Raw genomic sequence first — 21,467 nt, 5'->3', positions numbered from 1 at the left:
ATTAAAATTAAGTAGGGTTTTGTTAAATAGTGATTTGCCTAGGGCCAGCTATGGTTAACATATAAAGGCTTATGGTTTAATACACAAGTTTTATCACCAGTGTTTGTATTTTGTAGGGTGTTTTTAGGAAGACTAATTCTGACAGGCACGGCAAATTTTAATATTGTATTCGAGCAAATCTAATTAAGATTCAAGGAAATAATCTAATTTAACTATATGGACTATATATTGTCCATTGTTTGTACTAATGGGTAATGTTAGAACATAAAAATATAATATTAATCTCTTATTACTGTCTTTCCTCTCTCTCTTTCTCTCTCTCAACAGATCTTGATAATGTAGAAGGCATAGCAGTGGACTGGATTGGAAATAATCTTTATTGGACAAACGATGGCCACAGGAAAACGATTGCTGTAGCCAGACTGGAAAAAGCTGCTCAGAGTAGAAAAACTTTGTTGGAGGGAGACATGTCCCATCCTAGAGGAATTGTTGTTGATCCTGTCAATGGGTATGAAGACTAATTTATGTTGTTTAATGCGTGTCTTCATAGTATAAATATGGGACTGAATTTTGCTTAGGATGGGGTTTGTAGAGTCATGCAGTAGTCTGTAGTTCTACAGTAGTCTGTAATGTCTGTAACTCCTGTCCAGCATTCTTGCCTAAAGTTTTCAGAAGAATGTGTATGCCCAGACATCATTGAACCTGTGTCAAATTAATTTGAATGTGATTCACCTTTTTCTCAAACAAATTGAGTGTATCAGACCTGTATGTATTTTTAATACGAAGTGAACTTTGTAATAGTCTTCTTTATTTCTCTCTTTGTGAGTCTCAATTTCTGAAGATGATAATAACCATATCCTTGTACTCATTGGTTTACAAAACTAAACGAGACTGGTAGTTTTCATTACTTATTATCATAATTAATTGTGATAGGCTGCATAATAAAAAACCCCAATATATTAGCGTGGTGTAGTTATGGTTTACCTAAAAATTCGCTGTTACATTTATTCAGGGAATTGTCACTGGAGAATGATGTAGGCAGGTAATTCTAGTGTGGCTGGATTGATTGCTGTTTTCCTAGTACTAGAATGTATTTATACTATCAGGTTTTCACTTTTGAGCTTGTCCTTTGAGGAATGGAAGTGACTGTGGAAAGTCTACAATTAATTAAGGTCAGATAGTAAGGATGTAAAATCAGGCCACAAACCATAACCATACCTACAATTACTTGGTTAAATTTTCCAGTTCAGTAAATGCATGGCACAGGAAATAGTGTATGAAGATGTATTGTCTGAAAAGGGCTATTACATAAAACACTTTTCTAATAAAATAGCATGCCCTTTGTGATTATACTTCTCAGGGAAACTTTTCCTGAGGGATAGCATTTATTATGGCATTTTAATTATGTTTAGAAAATATTAGTCTTGATTTAACCAATGTAGAAGCTTTAACTACATTTTGAGATACAATTAAAGCACATTAATGTAAGTGTCTGTTACCGTAAGCATGTTTTAGCTTATGACATGATAACTGGAATAAGTACAGACAAAAAGTTAATGGAGAAAAGCTCAGTAATTGCTGTTGAGCAGTCATGTAAATATTTGTAAAACGTATTTTGTCTTCCAATAAAATAAATGCCATACTGACCTGCGTCTCTGCCTGAGCTTTAGGGCATAAGCAGGTTTTATAATTCTGTGATTAAACCTAGTGTTGTTTGAGTCAAACATGCAATGAAGTTTATAAGCCTTGTGGATCAAAAAAATGGTTGATGTTCTTAGCATATATTTACAAAAATATTAAAAGAACCCAAAACAACCTTCTGGTGGGTGACTTGGACTAGACAGAAAAGAAACAAAAAAGGTACACTTGCGTATCTGTAAACTTGTGTAATGATGATACAATTTTTTTCTTTGTCTTTTCCAATTTCTTATATAAAAACAAATTGATCAAATTATGCTTATACATAAAAGTGTATTTGCATAAAATTTTTTACCAGTAGATTTGACATCATTTGCGCAGATTTGATAATGAAACTGTTTTTAACTTAAGTGTTTCATTCCTTTGTAAATTCAGAATTTAAATTCGAGGACTTTATTCTTCAAAGTACAGACAGGTTAAGTAGGTTAGGATCACACAAGTTATTTCAGAAACAGATATGTGGTGAAATCAAAGGTGAGGCACATAAATACCAATTAAATCATGACAACTTTAACAAGTAGGATCCATTTAAGTTAGGTATAGTAGTTTTCCTCTATTTAATGCTTAATAATTAAAATCCTAGATTTGACTTTAAAAGTAGACATCTACTGTCTAGTAAATATTTTCAGCATATTGATGTCACTGTGCATCATATGATCTGACATGCTGTTTAGATACTTCATAGATTACATACAGGCTTTTGTGTTTCTTCCCATGAACCTGTTTTCCTTTGGGGAGGGGGGTAAGAAAAAAGGAAAGTGGTGTTTCTTAGCATGCTACCCTCCGCTTTTGTGTAAGTTCAAGCTGTGTATTTTAAATAGTTGAAATCAGAGTTGTCACCAGCAAATTCTGTAATAAAGTATGATAATCAGATTAATTCAATGGGGGGGGGGGGAGGAGAAGAAACATAGGGTATGTTCTGTAGTATCCAGCAGAGAAAGCCTCAGAGAACTCATCTGAGCTAATACTTTTAGATGACTTATTACAATGCTTACTTATTTTTTCCAAAGTAGCGTAGATACTTTTTTTCTCAGAGTTGTTTTGGTTATCTACATTACTCCATTATAAACCATAAAGCTATGCTAAAATTGCCCACCAGCTATTTTTCAAACAATTTTTATAGCCATCGATCTTTCTAAACATTTTTGCGAGGGACAGAGTGCTCATAATAGTTTCTTGAGTAATTTAGCTGCTTTCATGTGGGATGTGAAGTTCACAGAATGTCAAGGTTATCCTGTAGCTATTAAACTAGAGTGCAATTAATTCATGTATTGCAGCTTTTTTGATAGCATTAAGCATAATAAAAAGCAGATTTGCATCATAAAGGCAAATTAGACTTGGCCAAAAAAAACCCAAAACAGTAAAAGTTTGAACTTTGTGACAGAGTCAATAAAAATTGCTGGTTTAAAAAAATAAAATAAATCATGATTCTGTTATGATTAAATAAGGTCTTAAACAATTCTTTCACTTTTCGTGTCGCTTAGTCCATTTGGTCTTCATGTAATTCATTACAATATGAGCAGAACGCCATAAGTGTCATTTCAGCAGCATCAGTACACAGGGAAAGTAAATATAGTTATAGAAATAGCAGTGGAAAGAAACATGCAAAAGTCAAAATTGCTCTGGCTTGTGGATATACTGTTGCGAACTGCTGCTAAAAGTCTACAGTATAAGTCACATGATTAAAATGGTATCTGAATGTTCATTTTTATAATTTCATAGCTGGATGTATTGGACAGACTGGGAAGAAGATGAAATAGATGACAGTGTGGGAAGAATTGAGAAGGCATGGATGGATGGCTACAGCCGGCAGATTTTTGTAACTTCAAAGATGCTATGGCCAAATGGTTTAACTCTGGACTATCATGCCAATGTATTATACTGGTGTGACGCCTATTATGATCACATTGAAAGGATATTTTTGAATGGAACTGACAGAAAGGTAAAAGAAAAATACTGCTGTTTTGCCACAGGCATGCTCTTTCTGGATTTTACTGTGTTATGTTAAAAATACTTTTCAAGCTTTTTAAAGTCTGCATAACCCTGCAGCACGTCCAGTGTCATCTCTGTTGAAACAAGCAATGTTGGCAGTCTCTTGCAGGAGGCTATAATACAGCTTAAAATTGTCATCTTTAGAAAGTGACACGAAACTTGATTTTTTAAAAATTTGTTTTAATCTATTTTTCTCATGTGACAATGAGTTACATTTTGATTGAGCCACGAAGCTACAAAGAGCTTTTCAGTGGTAAAAAAATTTCTTTTGGCTCTGCCAGAGAGAGGCTTTTATTTAACTTCACTGGATAAGCCACTTTCGATGAATCCCAGTGCACCCCATTTGAGCATTTGTGGTAATATGCAGAGGGGACACACTCAAAAAGTGCAGTCAAGGATGGAGAGAGATTGTTTTAGTCGTTACTAATGGCTATGCTAGCTAGATACAAGTCTGTATAGAAGTTCTGTGTTGTTTTGTAGAAGTAACAGGCACAGAACAGGCATCTGGAAAACGGTTAAAGTTTAGACTGGAGTCTGATAATTTGGGGAAAGTTTACCATCTGCTTCATAAAATTAGTACCTTGACAACTGAAACTTCACCATTTATTGAGAACAGCGGGCATTAAGTCCTTCTGTGGGAGGATTTTGTCACAAAACATATGTCTTGTGACTTCTCATTTATCCTTCACTCATTATTCCCTCTGTATGATGGCCTTGATAGGACCAGTATGCAGATCTCTAGTACTGAAAGTAGTAACTGTAGACACAGTCCTCCCTGGAACTTGTCCCTGTATGAGCTTGTATTGCTTTAATATTGCTTCTAAAATCCTTTTATATTGAGTGATCTGTTGTTAAGCCTGTACTAATGCTGTAGTGTTGCAGTTTATCATAATGGCTAGGTTAGGATTTACTTTTAGCGCTTCTACTTTTGCTCCAAATCCATTATGGTCCTGTAATGGAGGGGGGAAGGGGCTAAGCGCATTGGCAGAAAGACATTTTTTAATTAGAGATCCTTGACTACTAGCAGAGCTAGACTTCCTGAAAAGCTCCTGGACAGAACAGCTCTAGGAAGGTTAAATGCAGCTGCCATGGATTACACATGGATTACTAGTGGGAACTGCTGTTTTTGCCTCCCGCTAGAACTGGTGAATAATAAGAAGCACCTGTCTTTACAGGTTTTATTTTGAAGTGTCACAGAATGGTTCTGGTTTTTTTAAAAGTTTTTTTCTATAATCCTGTGATTTAAATAAAATGCATAACTACTTGAATAAAATTTATCTAGCCAAAAATAACTAGAAAATAGTTGCTTTTCATGCTGAATCATTTGTTTTTCATTATGGGATATTTTGGTCAAAATATAACTCGGTTGGTAGCATCTTTAATTCTGTGTCAGTATAGTGAGGATTTTGGGGGGTGGGGAATTCCTACAAGAATTGCACAAGTAGCTGGCGGATGATTGACTGATGGGTTAATTTTGATCAAAATCAGTTAGCTGAGATGAGGACTTTTGACCAAAAGAATTCCAAGCCTAAAGAGAAAATTTGAAGGGCAAAAGGGCAGTGATGTTTGTCACCTCAAAGTAGTTGTATTTTAGTTGGCTCTATCTCCTTGTTCTCTTGGGTTTGTGTCTCTAAGTAGAGACAAGGTAGGGCATCTGATGAACTGCTTCCTTCTTTCTAGAGGCAAGATAGAAATACACTGTTGGGCATTAGTTGAAGCAAGGACCCCAGCCAGCAGAAGAAGACTGGAACCCAGTCATTCCAAACTGCAGCTGCTATGATGAAGTATAAAGGCAGGGCTCCCAAAAGTAGATGATTTAGAGTTCTGCAGTTTTCTGTCTTTTTAAAGTAAATCATTCTAATTACTGTAATTTACTTGATGGTAAGTTTAGACTATTTTTAAAGTTTTGTTTCTGTTCTGTAGGAATTGAAAATATTTTTAAACTGTTCCTCTTTATCAGACAGCTTTTGTGTAGTGGTAGTTGCAGTTCTTGTGAAGGAGTCCTGAGACTGGTCCTATAGCAAATGACACAGTTTTAGAACATTTCTGCAGCCAATAAAATAAAGACAAGATTTGGGGTGTAATTTGTAGCTTTATGTATGAGTTAATAAACCAAAAGTAGAAGGTGCATGGAAGAAAGTTTGTCTTATTTTGGGAACAAACTGGCATTTTTTGTTTTGTTTTTTTTTAAGTTATCACAACTCAAACTAGAGAGGCAGTTCACAGAAATAAATAATCTCTGCACTTACTTCACACTTCAACAAAAATAAGCAATTCAAACACACTATTCCTTGCTTTAAAAGAAGCAGATATTTGAGGTACTTAACAGATACTCAAAGTTATACGAAGAACCATGCTTCCTTGCTAGGGAGGAGGTAGATATTTACCTACATTCCTTTGCATTAACTGACAGGGGGCACTTAAAATGAATTTGTACGAAGTTTTGAAGTTAGATATTGATGCTGGTGCATAGAACAGCTTTACACTCTTCACTTGGTTTTATTGCGTTAAGTCGTTATGTTTGGGCACAGTACTTATCTCAGTTTTCCTATTTCCTATTTTATGTTCTCTGTAGTGTATGCTAAGACAAATTAATAATTATTTTAACCTTGCTAATGCTCACCTACCACTAATTAAATGCAGGTAGTCTACAATGGAAAAGATTTGAATCATCCTTTTGGACTGTCACATCATGGAAATTATATTTTCTGGACAGATTATATGAATGGGTCAATTTTCCAGTTGGATCTGGTTACAAGGAATGTGACACTGTTAAGAAGCGAGAGACCACCTTTGTTTGGGCTCCAGATTTATGATCCACGTAAACAGCAAGGTATTTATAACATACAATTTCTCCAAATGTCTGTTATAAAAGGATATTTTCCCTTACTAGTATTTTGGGGTGACTAGATAACAACAGAAAAAAGAATATGACTTGTGGCATGAGAAATATACTTTCCAATGTTTCAATCCATTGATGTTGAAATTGGTCATCTCATCCATACCAAAAGGTGAATCATAGTATTATACCTGTCTGAGTGTCTTCTGTGTATTTACACTGCCTTTATTGCCATTTTTCTTGTGTGTCAAAGAGATACTGTGAATGTATAAAATAGAACAGATACAATATACACATTGGCTCATAGACAAAATATATTATTGCATTTACCTTTGCTTAAATAATATCATAGATCCTGTCTGTCTTTTCCTTTTTGTAATTTTCTCCCCCGTCTTGGTCTACATCAGCACCGTATGACTTAATCTCCTGAAAGTACCTGGTGCTGTTACAGAGAATCAGAGTAAGTGGCCTTTGAAGTAGTGCAAAAATACATAGTTGTTGCTACTTATATAAGTAGAGAAATGAAGTAAAGGCTATAGGTTTGCATGGGTGGAATTTAGAAAATGCAATTGCTACTATACCAGTAAATTTACAAATGTATTTTACTGCAGAAAACTTTTAGATCCATTTACTGCATACAGCATTCAGATGAGTTGTTGAATATTTGCTCTCTTTAATGAAAACATATTTCTGGTTAATGTCTGGTTAATGCCTGCTACCAAACATAAAACTGAACATCAGGAATTAGTATAAATAAAATACTGTTTAAAAGATGACTGTATTAAATATTAATATCTATAGATCTCATTAATCTCTATAGATGGTCATTTCTGACATGTAGAACATTTCCAGTTCAACAGCTCCTGTAGAAAATCAGACACTAAGGTGTTAGCAGTCCAGCTACATTTGATTCTGTACATGAACTAGAAAAGTAACAAAATTAAATTTCACCATTGATTGGAATGCTGCTTAGTACAGATACAATGTTAAAACGTGGTTCTTAAAACAGTGATTATTTTTTTTTTTTTTTTTTTTTTAAGTTTACAGGCGCTATTATGAGTACTGTGTCCCTGTGCATAAACCCCAATTTTATTTTCACAGTGTCATTACCTTCACATCTGGATGTGGGTGCAGTGTTTTGTTCATGTCTATTCTTAGCACTTGGAAGATTTGACTGTGTCTGTCATTTGTGGTCAATGAGTGGCTTGGAGAGCAACTGATAAAACTAGTACAGGGTGGATAGAATTAAAACATAAGAAAAAATATTTAGCACTCATAGATACAGAGAAAATATTTAGCCTTTATATTTGTTATAGGCATATATGTATATGTCAAATGTGTATGTGTATAAAATGTGTGTGTGTATAAAAAAAGATACATGTGTATATGAAAATAAAGTACAGTATTTTCCCTATATAAACTGGCTAATATTTTGCATAGTTTTATTTCAGAGGTTTTATATACCATACATACTAAATATTTTTTATTGTTTTTCTTTTGTCTAGTGTTACCGTTTGTTTTTTTTTTTTCATCCAACAAAAAAAAAACAACAGGTGATTTACAAAGGGAAGAAACAGTTTAGTTTTCAAATTGATGCTGAAGTATAAACTGGGAAGTACACACGTGTATAGGCAAAATACTTGGCATGTAATATCTGCATGTATAGCATTATTTATTTTTATGTTTCATTTTAAAATTTACTATATTTGAAGACTTTGATATGTAGTTAATATTCTTTGGAGAAGACAAAGACATCTTCTCTGTCTAAAAGTACATCTTCCAGTTTGTTTTTCCTTGGGAAAACCACTTTTTACAATGTCTCACTTAACCATCTGAGGCCCTACTGGAAAGCTTAGTGATTTTCTTTACAACAGGTTAATATGAAGTCTTCCCTTTCCTGCTGAATAATATTTTTCTATGTCCAGCTAGGCTCTCTTAGGGAAAGCCATTGACAATAATACTTGACTATGGAGTGGTGAGGTCCAGACAGCCAACTTGTAATTGATTGTATGAGTATGGAGGCAATGCTGAAAGTTTCTCCTTTCTGGTATTGTAACATGTAAATTTTCAATACCTAAACCAAACTGTAGTATGTGTAGTACTGTGCTATGTCCAGGTCATTGTAAGAGTGTGTCTCTTATCACAGATGCTTTTCAGGGACTCTCTCTTCTTCCAAAGTCATGTAAAAACATGATGTGTTGGGGGATTTTTGCTGGGTTTGCTTGGGTTTTTTTTATGGCAGTATCTGCCCCCAGATCTACCCTCAAGTTGGCCAAATTTCCGAATACTTTGAACTGTGTCTGCTAAGAGAGGATGTGGTGGTTGCTTTAAATACTTGGCACTTCTGCTGCTTTATTCCATACTAAAAGTTCCTTTGTTTTTAGAAAAAAGGGAATTTAAAAATGAATGCAGTTGTTATTAGCTTCCAAATAAGCTAACACCAGAGACAGAAGACTAAAATATTACCTTTTAGACATTTTTAGCTGAATGAGCTTAAATCTTGAGAAAGTGAATTTAGCTCATTCATGCATTCTTTGTTTGAAATTGCAATTGGAATTTTGCAAGGTAACTGCAGCCTTTAAGATCTTCCCTTTTTGTCCTGCTCAGTGAGGTTGTTCTTGCATTGTTCCCAAAGGAGCATAAGCATTTATTTTAAAGAAAGTGAAGCTAATGTTTTTTTTTCTTCCTGTGTGTTTCTTCTGAAACAGCAAGACCAAGGCTCAACCATGTTGTACAGAGAATACCACAGTAGTTCATTTTATGGTATGAGTTATATTTTATAGCTTATGCACATGTACCTTAAAAACATTTGGCTCTGATATTGTGAGGTTCCTGTTTTGATGCTGCTGTTATTGTCACTACACAAGCAGAAACCATGTCAATTTATTTTGGTACAATTTAATTGAGACTGGCATTTTTATTAGGAGGTCTTTTACAGGATACTTAACTGTGCCAATCCTGCTTTGCTTAGTACTATGGGCAGCAACATTAAGCTTCTTCTGGTATCTCCTTAAGAAGAGGTGTTTTTCACTGTCTTTGTATCTCATGATGAGGCATGATCCTATAGCAGAGGAACATTTTTTTCTTGTTTTCAGAAATTAGAATTCATCTTTGTTAGGCTTAGTCTTTGTGTCTCTATGCATCAGGAATACCTTAAGAAATGGGGAGGTGGGAAGCATATTACTATGCGGGAAGCATAGTAATCATAGGAGTTGGATTTACAGTCAGCATATGAACCTGCCAAGGCCTGCGGGTATTTCCACTGCTGTGAAAGGGGAGATTGCTATTCATACGTAAGTAATTCTTGTGTAAGTCCATTTACAGCAGTTAAAATAGCCTCTTCTGAAATCAATTGATATTTTAACTCTTCAGTTTGCAAAGAAGAGCTGATGAGCCCCAGGCTGCTGCTATTCATATGTGTAGTATGATCCTAAAAGTAGGCTTACACAGCTTTAGCAGTACTTGAGGTTAGGTTTATGGGAAGGTACAAACATAAATGAATACTCATGAATACATAGAAGTACAATGATTGCTAAGCAGCAGTAAATGCTTCCGTGTATCTTTTAAATGAGAAGATAAAACAAACGTGTGTGGTTGTTACAGTTTGTTTGTTTTTTTTCTTAGAATGATGACTGAGTTGCAAGTATGTTGTTGTTTTAGCTCTGGCCTAATTTTTAGCAAATTAAAATGGTATCAGCCTAATTTAATCATATGCAAGTGGCAGGGCAGCAGCTGTTTTAAAAGCTGGCAAAATATGAAAAATATGATAATGGCTTTGAAAGTAGTTTTAAAATTTGGGGAATATTTTAAGAACACCCATATAAAATAGCTGTTGTGAACAGCAGTCGAGGAAATTTAATTTCATAAATACTTGGTAGCTAAATGCATTCCATAGCTAAGTAAAGAGACTTAACCTCTTTGTTATACTGCATTTCAGGAGTCATTTTAGCCTAGGAGTCTCTTCAGTGAGACTGATGGGACTGAAGGTCTCATTGCACCTTCAGGTTGAAGACTTCCTTAAAGCTCACTTTATAAACCTTTTTATGTAGGATCTTGTTGCTTTAACTCTTGGTACTTGTACTTTCCTTGTTGTCACCCTCTCTTTTATCGCTTATTTAGCAAGTAACCTACTGTGCTGTAGTTTGTCATCCCAATTATGAGGTTAAATAGGAACTTTTCATCTTCAAGACGGACCAGCTGACTTTGATCTAGTGTTTTAATTTTGAATTTATTTATTTTAAGCTTGCATTGGGCTTCAGAATCATCAGGGGTTTTCAAAGTGTTTTCTATATTTGTCTTAAATAGTCCTTTATTCTATAGCCTTATTCTTTTTTAGTGATCTGACAAACATGTATATTCTTTAAATCACTGCAAATTTCCTTGACTTGTGCTCTATAATTTTGGAATCACTTTTGAAGATTATGTTTTAGTTTATTTGTTTTGGCAGCATCTGATAATCATCTTAAATCAGCTTTACTGACATTCTTTGATTTGTATAATGGGTGGCCCTGTAAAGATGTAGAGAGTTTCAAGGGTACTTTTTCTGATGCAGTGTTTTACCTGATGTTTTTCCAAGATTTAGATGCAAATGCATCTCTTACTCTTTTGATGTTTTGTTCATATTATTTGGGGTTTGGTGAGCGTAGACATAATAAAGGAGTCAATTTTTGTACGATGCTTTAAGTCATAGACTAAAACATGAAGTTAAGATCCAGTAAAGTATTTTAAGTGCCCAGATTAAGTTGAAACTGCTCTATCTAGAATTGTGATCCAGCCCTCACACTTCATAGAGACTTGCTGTTTTCCCTGTTTATACAGCTATATTCTTGCCATCTCTCTCACACCCTACCCGATGTACAAGTACCACAGCAGCTTCCCACAGCATTCTGTGTTAATTATTGTACATAAATTTATTTGGAAGTTCAGTGGGGTTTTAATGAACTGTAGACACTTTTAATTCTAATAAATGATATATGGTGAGTCAGAAAAAAAGTCTAGGAATAGGTTATTATGAAATGCTCAGTCTGTATTGTAAGATGTATTGAGGTACATCTTAAAATTTTAAAATTTTCAAAATCTTAAATTATTTGCTGGTTATCTGATGTTCATTTGATAATTTGAAAGTGTTTCCCTGCACATGCAGGTATGGCTCTGACAGGACAGTTTAATATGTGTGTTCACAGCTACCTCTATGAGAACTTAATGTTATATTTTCTGTGAAAAGAAAAGTGGTAGTGCTTTGAGGAGAGGGAATTGTGTGGAGTCTGTTTTAACCCAAGAAGTTGATGAATGTTTTGTACACCTAAAATGGAGGAGCAGAGGAAGAAACACCTGCTTTTTACTAGGACAGGAAGATGAAAAAAAGTGCTTTAAAGTTTCAGGAGACATGAAGTTTTTTATAGCTTGCCTGATCATAGTCAGTTATCACCAACACTTGAAATTAACAGAGCTTTGGTCATGAGAAGTTGAATGTCCTCAGCAGTGCATATCTAAGCAATTAAGTCATGGGCAAAGTGGCACAAACAGAAATCGTAACATTTGCTTCAGTGGCTTCAGTTTTAAGTCTGGTTGCCTAAGGAATGAGGCAGTGAGGATGCAGCAGTCCTTGGTAGATGATTAAAACACTTGACAGCTGCCAGTATCTTCATGTGAACAGCGTACACCTTTTGGGAATAAACAATAACACAGAAAAAGAAGGTAGAGAAATAGCAGATGTGTTCAGAAAAGAGTATATCTGCCCTGTATTTTGTCTGCCATAGATCTCATTGTACTGTTAATTTCTGTTTCCTTTCTCTTTTTTCATAGTCTGCATTTGTAGTCGCATTGGTTTAATATGTGCAGATTCCAATATACTTAAGAACATTCCTTTATATACTGTTTAATTTTTTAAAAATACTACCTGCATGTAGCTGCGTCATATTAAATATTTTATAGTATTTGTTCTCCTCATAAAAAAGGGAGATAGAATGTTATGAACTGATGGTGTAGGGTTTTTTTATTATTCTTACAGTTTATTGCAACCTGTAACTAAAATTGTTTAAATATTATAACCTGTAGTAACCAAACTATGAGAATAATGTGTCCCTAAAATGAGAGGAAAATAATTGTAAAAAATTCTTCATGTGCTTACATTCTAAAAAAAAAAAAAATCTAGTTCTAGCATGGCTGTTATTTTTAAAGTTGCTTTTTTATTTTCACAGGTGATAATGCATGTCGTGTTAATAATGGAGGCTGCAGCACTCTTTGTTTAGCCATTCCTGGAGGCAGAGTTTGTGCCTGTGCTGATAATCAGCTTTTGGAGGAAAACAGTACAACCTGCATGAGTAAGAATTTTAAAGACTATCTGAATTGATGCTACTGTTAAGGGATCAAGTCAAACCTGAAAATAAAACAAGAAAGTGTGGTTCCTAGAGGCTTTTTGTCGTTCTATAAGACAAAGAAATCTTCCTTGAATAAGGATTCTAATTGAAGACAGTTTATTAAATATAACAAAGAGTTGTCAAAAAAGACAAAATATTAAGTACACAATATTTGAGGATGAAATACATTGGAAAATATTTCAGAATGTCTGATAGGATAAAGCACTTAAATATTTCACTGACGTCTTTTAACGAATATCAGAAATACCAGAAATTAATCTATATAATTACTATATTCTATTTAATCTGTATAAACTTGTTTCAGATTACTATATGGAGTAAGTATCTTAAATTGAAATTTGGCATAGAAAATGTTCGTGCTGAAACTGTTCATAAAACATGTCAAGCAGATGTATTTATATATAATAGGTCCTGACACAGACTATGCAAATTTCGCTGTCTTTTTTTTCTTCTCTTCCTTGGATATCTTCATTGAAACGCTAGTGAAAAAAAACCTGTGTTAATAAGAAAATGTCAGATTTTCAAGTAAAAATAATAACTCGTCAGATAATACAGGTATTTTTTTAAATGTTTAGACCTGATATTTGTAGCTTACTCAATTATCTTTTTTTTTTCTTTGTTTGGTTTTTTATTTTTAATCTCATTGATCTATTTCTTGAAGTGTAGTGTGTAAAACTTTACATAGGTCTCCACCAATAAGCCTGGTAGAGATGAGTAAAGCATAAGGATTGTTTCATAACATGATGAACTTTATTGAGCTTGCAATTACCTTGAATTTGACCCAAATGCATGGCTGGCAGAGCCATCACTGTTGCTAAAGAAAACTATTTTTCTTTTTAGCAGAAAATACTGGAAGGTGGACTTCTCACTGGTAAGATGGAATGTAAGCATTAGGAAGAGAGGTTAGACACTTTCAGATCTGAATGAAGCAGGTTTCCTGCTTTTTCCCCAACACACTTCATTGCCTGGCTCTTTCAAAGGACTTTGGTGTTCCTCATAGGGTCATAGAGTGATGTGTGGGTTTTACACATTAAGCATTCTGAACCTTATGTCGAGAAATGTATCTGTCTGGATTTACCAATAAGCTTGTAGCTTGCTACTTAATTCTACCTCAGCAGAATTTTATCCTTTCTTCTTTGCCAAGTCTGTACCAGTGCATAATGCAGGTGTTTGAGTTGCTGCTTGGATACAAGAATCAGCTATCCACTAATCATTTTCTAGGCCTTTAACGTGCACCAGAATTTGGTCTGTGTCTGTAAGAATATTTTCCTTTTCACTGTTGATGAGGCATTGCAATATTTTAAACTGATAATTTTACACTATCATCTAAGCACCAATTTAAAAAAACAGTTTGAGTGCCATTCTAGTCTGAGTTCTTCCATTTATTAAAAATATATTACCTCAACCATACACTCAGATATGCATGCTGCTACAGGCTTCAGGTGGCATTACCTCAAAGATGTAAAATTTACTAAAAAATGCTCTGAAGAATGATAAGAAGAATTTATATCTGTTTATGTAGAGGTAGTATTGCATTCTGTATGTATCAAGCTGATAAAATAGATGTACTTCTTGGATATTTTTCCTAGTTAAACATGGAGAAGTGCTACCACAGTTGTGCAAAGCTGAACAGTTTCAGTGTAACAATAAGCGCTGTATCCAGGATCACTGGCGCTGTGATGGGGATGATGACTGTCTGGATGGCAGCGATGAGCATTCTGAAATTTGCTGTATGTATGCTTTTTAACCCACAATTCATAATTAATTTTAAAAATTGGAAACAAAATAATGTAAGTCTGAGGGGAGTCAAACAAAAGTGATAATCCTTAAGTCATGCATGGAAATCTTTCATTATTTTCTTCTTTTCCTGCAAACAATAATAGTAGCCCTTTCAAATGACACTCGTGAACTTGTTTCATAGCATAGTACAAGAGCAGTCATGTTTTGGTTTTGACATCGTCATTTCTGATTCTTTAAATGTTGGGAGTACTCAGCATGGGTTTATGAAGGGGAAGTCACGCTCAGCCAACCTCATAGCCTTCTGCAGTGATGTGACTAGCTTGGTGGATGAGGGAAAAGCAGTGGATATTGTTTACCTCCTCTTTAGTAAGGCTTTTGACACTGTCTGCCATAACATCCTCATAAACAGTCTGACAAAGGATGGGTTAGGTATGTGGACAGTGAGGTGGATTGGAAGCTGTCTGAATGGCCAGGCCTTGGGGCTTGTGATCAGTTGCACAATGTCCAGCTGGGACTAAGTCGCTAGCGGTGTAACCCAGGGGTTAATGCTGGGGTTAGTAACCTCTTCATTAATGACTTGGACGGAGTGCACACTGGGCAAACTTGCAGATGATATGAAGCTGGGAAGGGTGGCTCATGCACCAGACGGGTGTGCTGCCATTCAGAGGAACCTTGACAGGCTGGAGAATTGGACAGAGAGGAATATGGCGAAATTCAGCAAGGAGAAATGCATCTGGGGAGGAATAACTCCAGGCATAAGTATACGCTGGGGTCCATCCAACTAGAAAGCAGCTTTGCAGACAAGGACCTTGAGGTCCTGGCAGGCAACAAGCTGACCATTAGCCAGTAACGCACCTCATGGCAAAGAAGGCTGGGAGCATCCTGGGCTGCTTTAGGAAGGGCATCACCATCAGGTTGAGGGAGATGATCCTTCCCCTCTACTCAGCCCTGATGAGGTCATATTTGGAGGACTGTGTCTAGTTGTGAGCTCCCCAGTATGAGAAAGATAAGAACTTACAGGAGCAAGTCCAGAAAGGGACCATTAAGATGATTAAGGGACTGGCACATCTGTCGCGGAAGTTGGGAGAGCTGGGATTTGTCAGTCTGGGGGGAAGGGAAGGCTCAGGAGGGATCCTACCAATACGTATAAATACCTAATTGGAGGGAATGAAGAACAGGGAGCCAGGCTCATTTAGTAGTGCCTACTAGCAGGAGAAGAGGTAATAGACAAAAGCTGAAAAGCATAAAATTTTATCTGAACACAAGAAAACACTTTTTTACTGTAAGTGTAGTCGAACACTGGAATAGAGTGCCCAGAGAGGTTGTGGATTTTCTATCCATGGAGATACTTGAAACATATATTGACGCGATCCTGAGAGACCTGTTCTACTTGGCCCTGCTTGAGTAGGTGATTAGACTAGGTGATCTCAACAGGTCCCTTCCAACCATAAACATTTCTGGGATTCTGTAATGTATTTCTTTAAAAAAAAAACAAACAAAAAAACAAAAACCAAAAACAAACCTTACCAAGAAACACAACCCAACCAAACCCCAAACCAACAGCAACAAAAACCAACCCTCCCCTTCTGGTTTTAAATTAGATGTACTTTGTCTTTAAAAATATGGTTTTACTAGAGCTGTATGTATTTGCTGTAGAGGAGTTGAAATGAAAAAAATGAAAACATACCAATTCTGTATCTGTGTCATACCTGGAAGATACTTAAATACCCTACTATAAAATTAGAGTTCCAGCAGTACAAATTCCTTTCCTTACTCAGTTCTTCACTATGCTTCTTATTTCTATCATTTCTCTAAACCGAATCTCTTTTACTGAAATGAAAATATGTTATTTTTTTCCCTATCACTTGTAGACATGAAGAACTGATACTCTTCTACTGTGCAGCACTGTTCTAGGTGTCTGAAAACTCTTATCATAGTCTCTCATTCTTACCTCTTTGAGAGAATACAACACTAATCTGTTCTTTTTTTTTTCCCAGTAGATTATGGAGGTTTTAGATTTCATTTCTCTTTTCTGAACTTTGCAAAGGGATCCTAGGGGTTGGATGTCCAAAACTGAATGTATATGCTTCTGCTGAGGCTTTTATGAAGCTGGTTAGGCTGAGAAAATGTGTTTGTGAGGGTTGATAGTCCTGTTTATACATCCTTGGGTAAATCTTGCCTGCTTCACACTGGCCTGATGTTGCTGATACATACTGAGCTTCTGATCCTCTGTAATGCCTAGGTCTTTTTCTGTATGGCTATTACATAGCTAGTTTGTTGAGGGTTTTTTTCCCTGCATTTATGTATTTTGATAGCTCCATGTGGTAGTGATTACTAATTTCAGTCCTAATTCTTTTCAAAACATCTGTCCAGTTCTGAATTGTAGTGCTTACTAACATTTTATTTTAATACCAGGGATTCTTACACTTAAATAAGGAGCTCAACTAATAAAGACAGTCAGAAGGAAAATCTTTTGGCAGAGTTGACTTGATTCTCATTTAAATTAGTGTAATGTAGATCAATTCATTGATCAAAGCTTTAATTCTCAAAGGGTTTATACAGCTATAAATGAAGTCATAATCTGGTCCCAGATTATGTGGTACATGTATGTGATACATAGTTTAGGTGGCCAGTATGATAACATTAATCTCTTTTCAGCAGTTGCTATAGTAATTTCAATAGTTCTTTTCTAGTTAGTCTGAAATATTTGCAATTATGAATAGAATATACACACATTAGTAAATATATATGAGCAAAAGGCTTAACTACCATTTAAAGCAATATCTATGTCTAGTATCAAAGTCAGATTTTAAAAAAGCCTTCAATTTTTAATTTTATGACATGGATGTTAACAGTTTTGTTTTCCAGTCACATTGCAAACTAGGTTGCCTCATAGGTATTATGAGACTTGGAATACCTTTCTGCTCAGATTAATTAATTAATCTTTACTTCCAGTCTTCTTGCACCCTCCACACAAAACACTCATGAAGGGTTCATGTGCTATTGATATCACACTCGGTCTGTGTTGTTTTCAATGGAAAGAATAGGTAGAAAGGTCAAAGATAAAAGCTACTGAAATGTCAAGGATAAGCCTGCAAGACATTCTTTCTTTTTAAATACCGTTTGTTTCCAGATATATGTTAAACTTTAAAAAAGAGACTGTGGATGGCTGAGTAGGTGGAAAGTAGCTTGAGATTATTTTTAACCCAGCATTTGAAACTGTGTAGTTTACTGCTCTTGTGTAGATCAAGGTTAGCAAGATCTGCTAATAATAGATCTTGTTATTAGCATAAAAGAAGCAGGACATATATACTTACTACAGCTGCATGAGCAGGCCAATAGTATTTACATAATATCTGTGCATTCAGTCTTCATCCTTTCCGTGAGACTTGGTAGCTAGCAAAAACATGTTTGTGAGATACCTTGTTCACTCGTGAATACCAGATTTTTTTTGTCAGTTTTACACTGTGTTGCGTATTTCGCTTTTTTGATACCTACAATTTCATGGTAGGTAAACAGCAGATCCATATGTGGCCGTTGACAGTAATGCGCATCATTTTGGAAGCAGTTTTTAGCCTGTCCAAATCGCTGCTCATTTTGGTATAATATTTTGGATATGCACTTAGCAACTTGTATCCATTCCCTTTGGTGGTTTTTTTTTTGTTTACATGCACTTCAGTTTGCAAACCTCATCACATTGATAAAATGTGATTGAGGACATTTTTCTTTAAGGAAATAGCAACATTGTAAAATGCTGCTACCTTTTATCACTTAGTAGTTAATAGAAGAGTTTCTCCATATTGACACTAGTATGATAGGAGAATCTTTACTATGTATTGTTTAATTTATGATTGAAGTACTGCAGTATTTTTTAATTGACTGGTTTGGGGAACAATTTTTATATCATGGTGATTATATATACAGGATAACCATACTAACTGCATCACTAGGGAATACCATTTAATGTATTATTTTCAGCTGGTTTTCTCTGATTATTTTCTTAGGGAAAAACCCTCTTTTTTTCTCCCCAGTCAATCATAGTTGTCCTGATGATCAGTTTAAGTGCCAAAATAATCGCTGCATTCCCAAGAGGTGGCTTTGTGATGGAGCTAATGATTGCGGTAATAACGAAGATGAATCAAACAAAACCTGTGCAGGTAAAAATTTTACTTGGATGTGCATAGAAGTTCTCTAACTCCAGTTCCATAAACAGTTCAAGACTGCTGTGAACTGAACTGAACCAGTCTGCTACTAGTAATCTGATTATTGACATTTTAAATTAATTCAGATTTTGATGCTACTGAGGCTGGAATACAAATTATATTTTATTTAATCCTTATGCTTGACTGTGCTTTCCAGAGTAATTCAGCACTTAATCTATCCATATGGGTTGACTGTCAAAGCACTGCTTAGGTACAAACTTGTCCCTGCTAAATCTTTTTAGGCAGTTAGAATTTTGTTTGTTAACATGCTGTGATGAGTGCCATGTCACTAATAAATTTTATTTTATGCTGACAAAAGCATGATTAGTTATTCAGTTTCCCCTTGGTACCTTGAAATTGTTTTCATTTGTAAGTTACTAACTGTATAGTGGATTTTTAAGGAAATACCAAGATGAAAATTGTTTACAGATTCCACTGCAGTAAATCATGGAGTTCCAAATCTGTTCTTTGCTTGTATGGAAGTGATGCTTAGTGCTTGTCAGTAGAGCATACTAAACAATCATTAAATACCTGATACACAAAATATCAGGCATCAATAAACCGATGGCTATTTTAAACTGAAATGCAGTGATAGGCAGCATACATTGTGTATTAAAATATTCCCTGAACTCATTTTCCTTGATTTAAATTTTCATATGTGTAATAACTGGTTCTGGTTGTTACTAGTGCAATTTGGCTGAAAGCACTCTAGCACAAATGCAGACCCATAGTATCCATATCATCTCTATGGTATTATTGCAGATTGTAATACATCTTGATATCCTTTGATATTCAACTGTTTGCTTGTAGGATAAGAGTCTGATTTGAAGACCATATTTTTCATCCTATGTCAGTTGGCTATGGGTTGAATTTTGTATTCTTGTTTTTCCTTTTGTTCCTGCAGTGGCAAACACTATTCATATTTAAAAATATACTTCTTTGCAATATTTTAAACTTATATTCTTCTATTGTATTTTGGGCTACTTCTATGAAGAAAAAGGAAAATAGTAATTGAGAATACTGAATGAAGAATTATTCTTTTGATTATTGGTGTTTCTGATTTATCAGTAATTTTTTTTAAAGTGTGGAATCACATGTAGATGAACTCTAAAGGCTTACATTTGGAATCAAAATCTGTGTCACTATCACTGGCATTGTAGTTATGGGTTCACATTTTGAATAAACAAAATTATAAGTAATGTCAGTTTTATGTGATAGATTTTTATTGAAATTTTACTGTTCATTAGCTTTTAAAGTAATTTATGTAGTTACATAGCGTGGTTTCTTTTAGTGATCTTTATTTCTTCAGAAGACACACATACATTTCCTTTTCCTTTAATGGTTCATTACAGTTGCATATTTGCAAAGGCAAAGATTCTAATAGCAGTGAGGACAGGCACATCACACACGTGGTTTATTACTATTTTTCTGTGTAAACATGGATTTCACTAGATCATTGTTTATGTTATGAAATAAAATTTGTTAATATTCCAATTGTAAGTTAGACATTTTTATGCCCTGATTTTTGCTTACGTTGACTCTAGCACTAATGTCATTGAACATTAATGCTCTTCTACCACCTAGTTTTGTATAATTATATATGAAACTTCATGTTCTCATACGTTGAAGAAACCACTGAGAATTCTACATAACAGAGGTAGAAAGAAGAGAGTCCTGCATATGACCTCAGTTTTCTCTGAAATCAAAGGTGGTGAATGGTGTTTAGTCAGATCAGGTAAAATGTGCAGCAGGCCAGGAGATGCCCTCCAGATTTGCAGCTTCTACATACAGGCATGCACCAAGAGACCTAACAGATCTAGTCCATTTCCCTTGCATTTTTAGAGTGTTTTGTCTTGACAGCAAGAACGTGTCAGGTCGACCAGTTTTCTTGTGGGAATGGACGCTGTATTCCGACATCATGGCTGTGTGACAGGGAGGATGACTGTGGAGATGAAACCGATGAAATGATATCCTGTGGTAAGTAAATTTTCTTTTGGGGAAAAAGGTAAAATTATTCTATAAAAAGTTAAACATATAAGGATCTCTCTTCAAGTGAACTGACAGATAGAAAAAGTATGAGGGGTCTTCTTGGTTTTATGTGAACTGATAATACTCTTCCTGAAATGGCAAATATAATTTATTTGATTAATAAATAAACCCAAAGAAAAGGCTGCATTTTCTACTAATGAGTTTTTAACTACAATACCAAATATGCAGATCAGTCACCTTAACACTTTTCATTATCAAGTACTGTCACCCTCCAAAACTGATCTTCATCTCAGCTGCATACCTCTTCACATGGGCCCCCTCAACATATTCTAGATGTCAGTAAAATCAGACTGTTTCAGTTTTGAACAGAAGGTTATTTTGATGTTGTATTTGGCAGAAAAAATTAGTCCTTCTTGGTGTATTGGGTTTATGTGGCAAGGTTTTGGTAGCGTGGGGACTACAGGGATGGCTTCTGTGAGAAGCTGCTAGAAACTTCCCCTATGTCCGATGATAGAGCCAATGCCAGCCAGCTCCAAGAGAGATCTGCTGCTGGCCCAGGCTGAGCCCATCAGTGCTGGTGGTAGTGTCCCTGGGAGAACAGATTTAAGAAGGGAAAAAAAACCTGTG

General features: G+C 35.2%; 1 protein-coding gene across 1 annotated transcript in view; it reads left to right on the top strand.

Annotated features, from left to right (window-relative positions):
• The window catches only part of LRP1B (LDL receptor related protein 1B), a 576,780-nt gene that overhangs the window by 291,458 nt on the left and 263,855 nt on the right, over positions 1-21,467 (top strand). Inside the window, exons 12-18 of the mRNA XM_075027025.1 lie at positions 328-508; positions 3,421-3,640; positions 6,334-6,523; positions 12,730-12,852; positions 14,499-14,639; positions 18,681-18,806; positions 20,712-20,828. Coding sequence (XP_074883126.1) covers positions 328-508; positions 3,421-3,640; positions 6,334-6,523; positions 12,730-12,852; positions 14,499-14,639; positions 18,681-18,806; positions 20,712-20,828 — 1,098 coding nt within the window. The remainder of the gene's footprint in view (positions 1-327; positions 509-3,420; positions 3,641-6,333; positions 6,524-12,729; positions 12,853-14,498; positions 14,640-18,680; positions 18,807-20,711; positions 20,829-21,467) is intronic.

The sequence above is a fragment of the Buteo buteo genome, chromosome 5 (assembly GCF_964188355.1).
Source record: "Buteo buteo chromosome 5, bButBut1.hap1.1, whole genome shotgun sequence".
In the NCBI taxonomy this organism is placed as follows: domain Eukaryota; kingdom Metazoa; phylum Chordata; class Aves; order Accipitriformes; family Accipitridae; genus Buteo; species Buteo buteo.
Note: the sequence above shows the minus strand (reverse complement) of the source record. Positions and strands in the feature narration are given on the sequence as shown.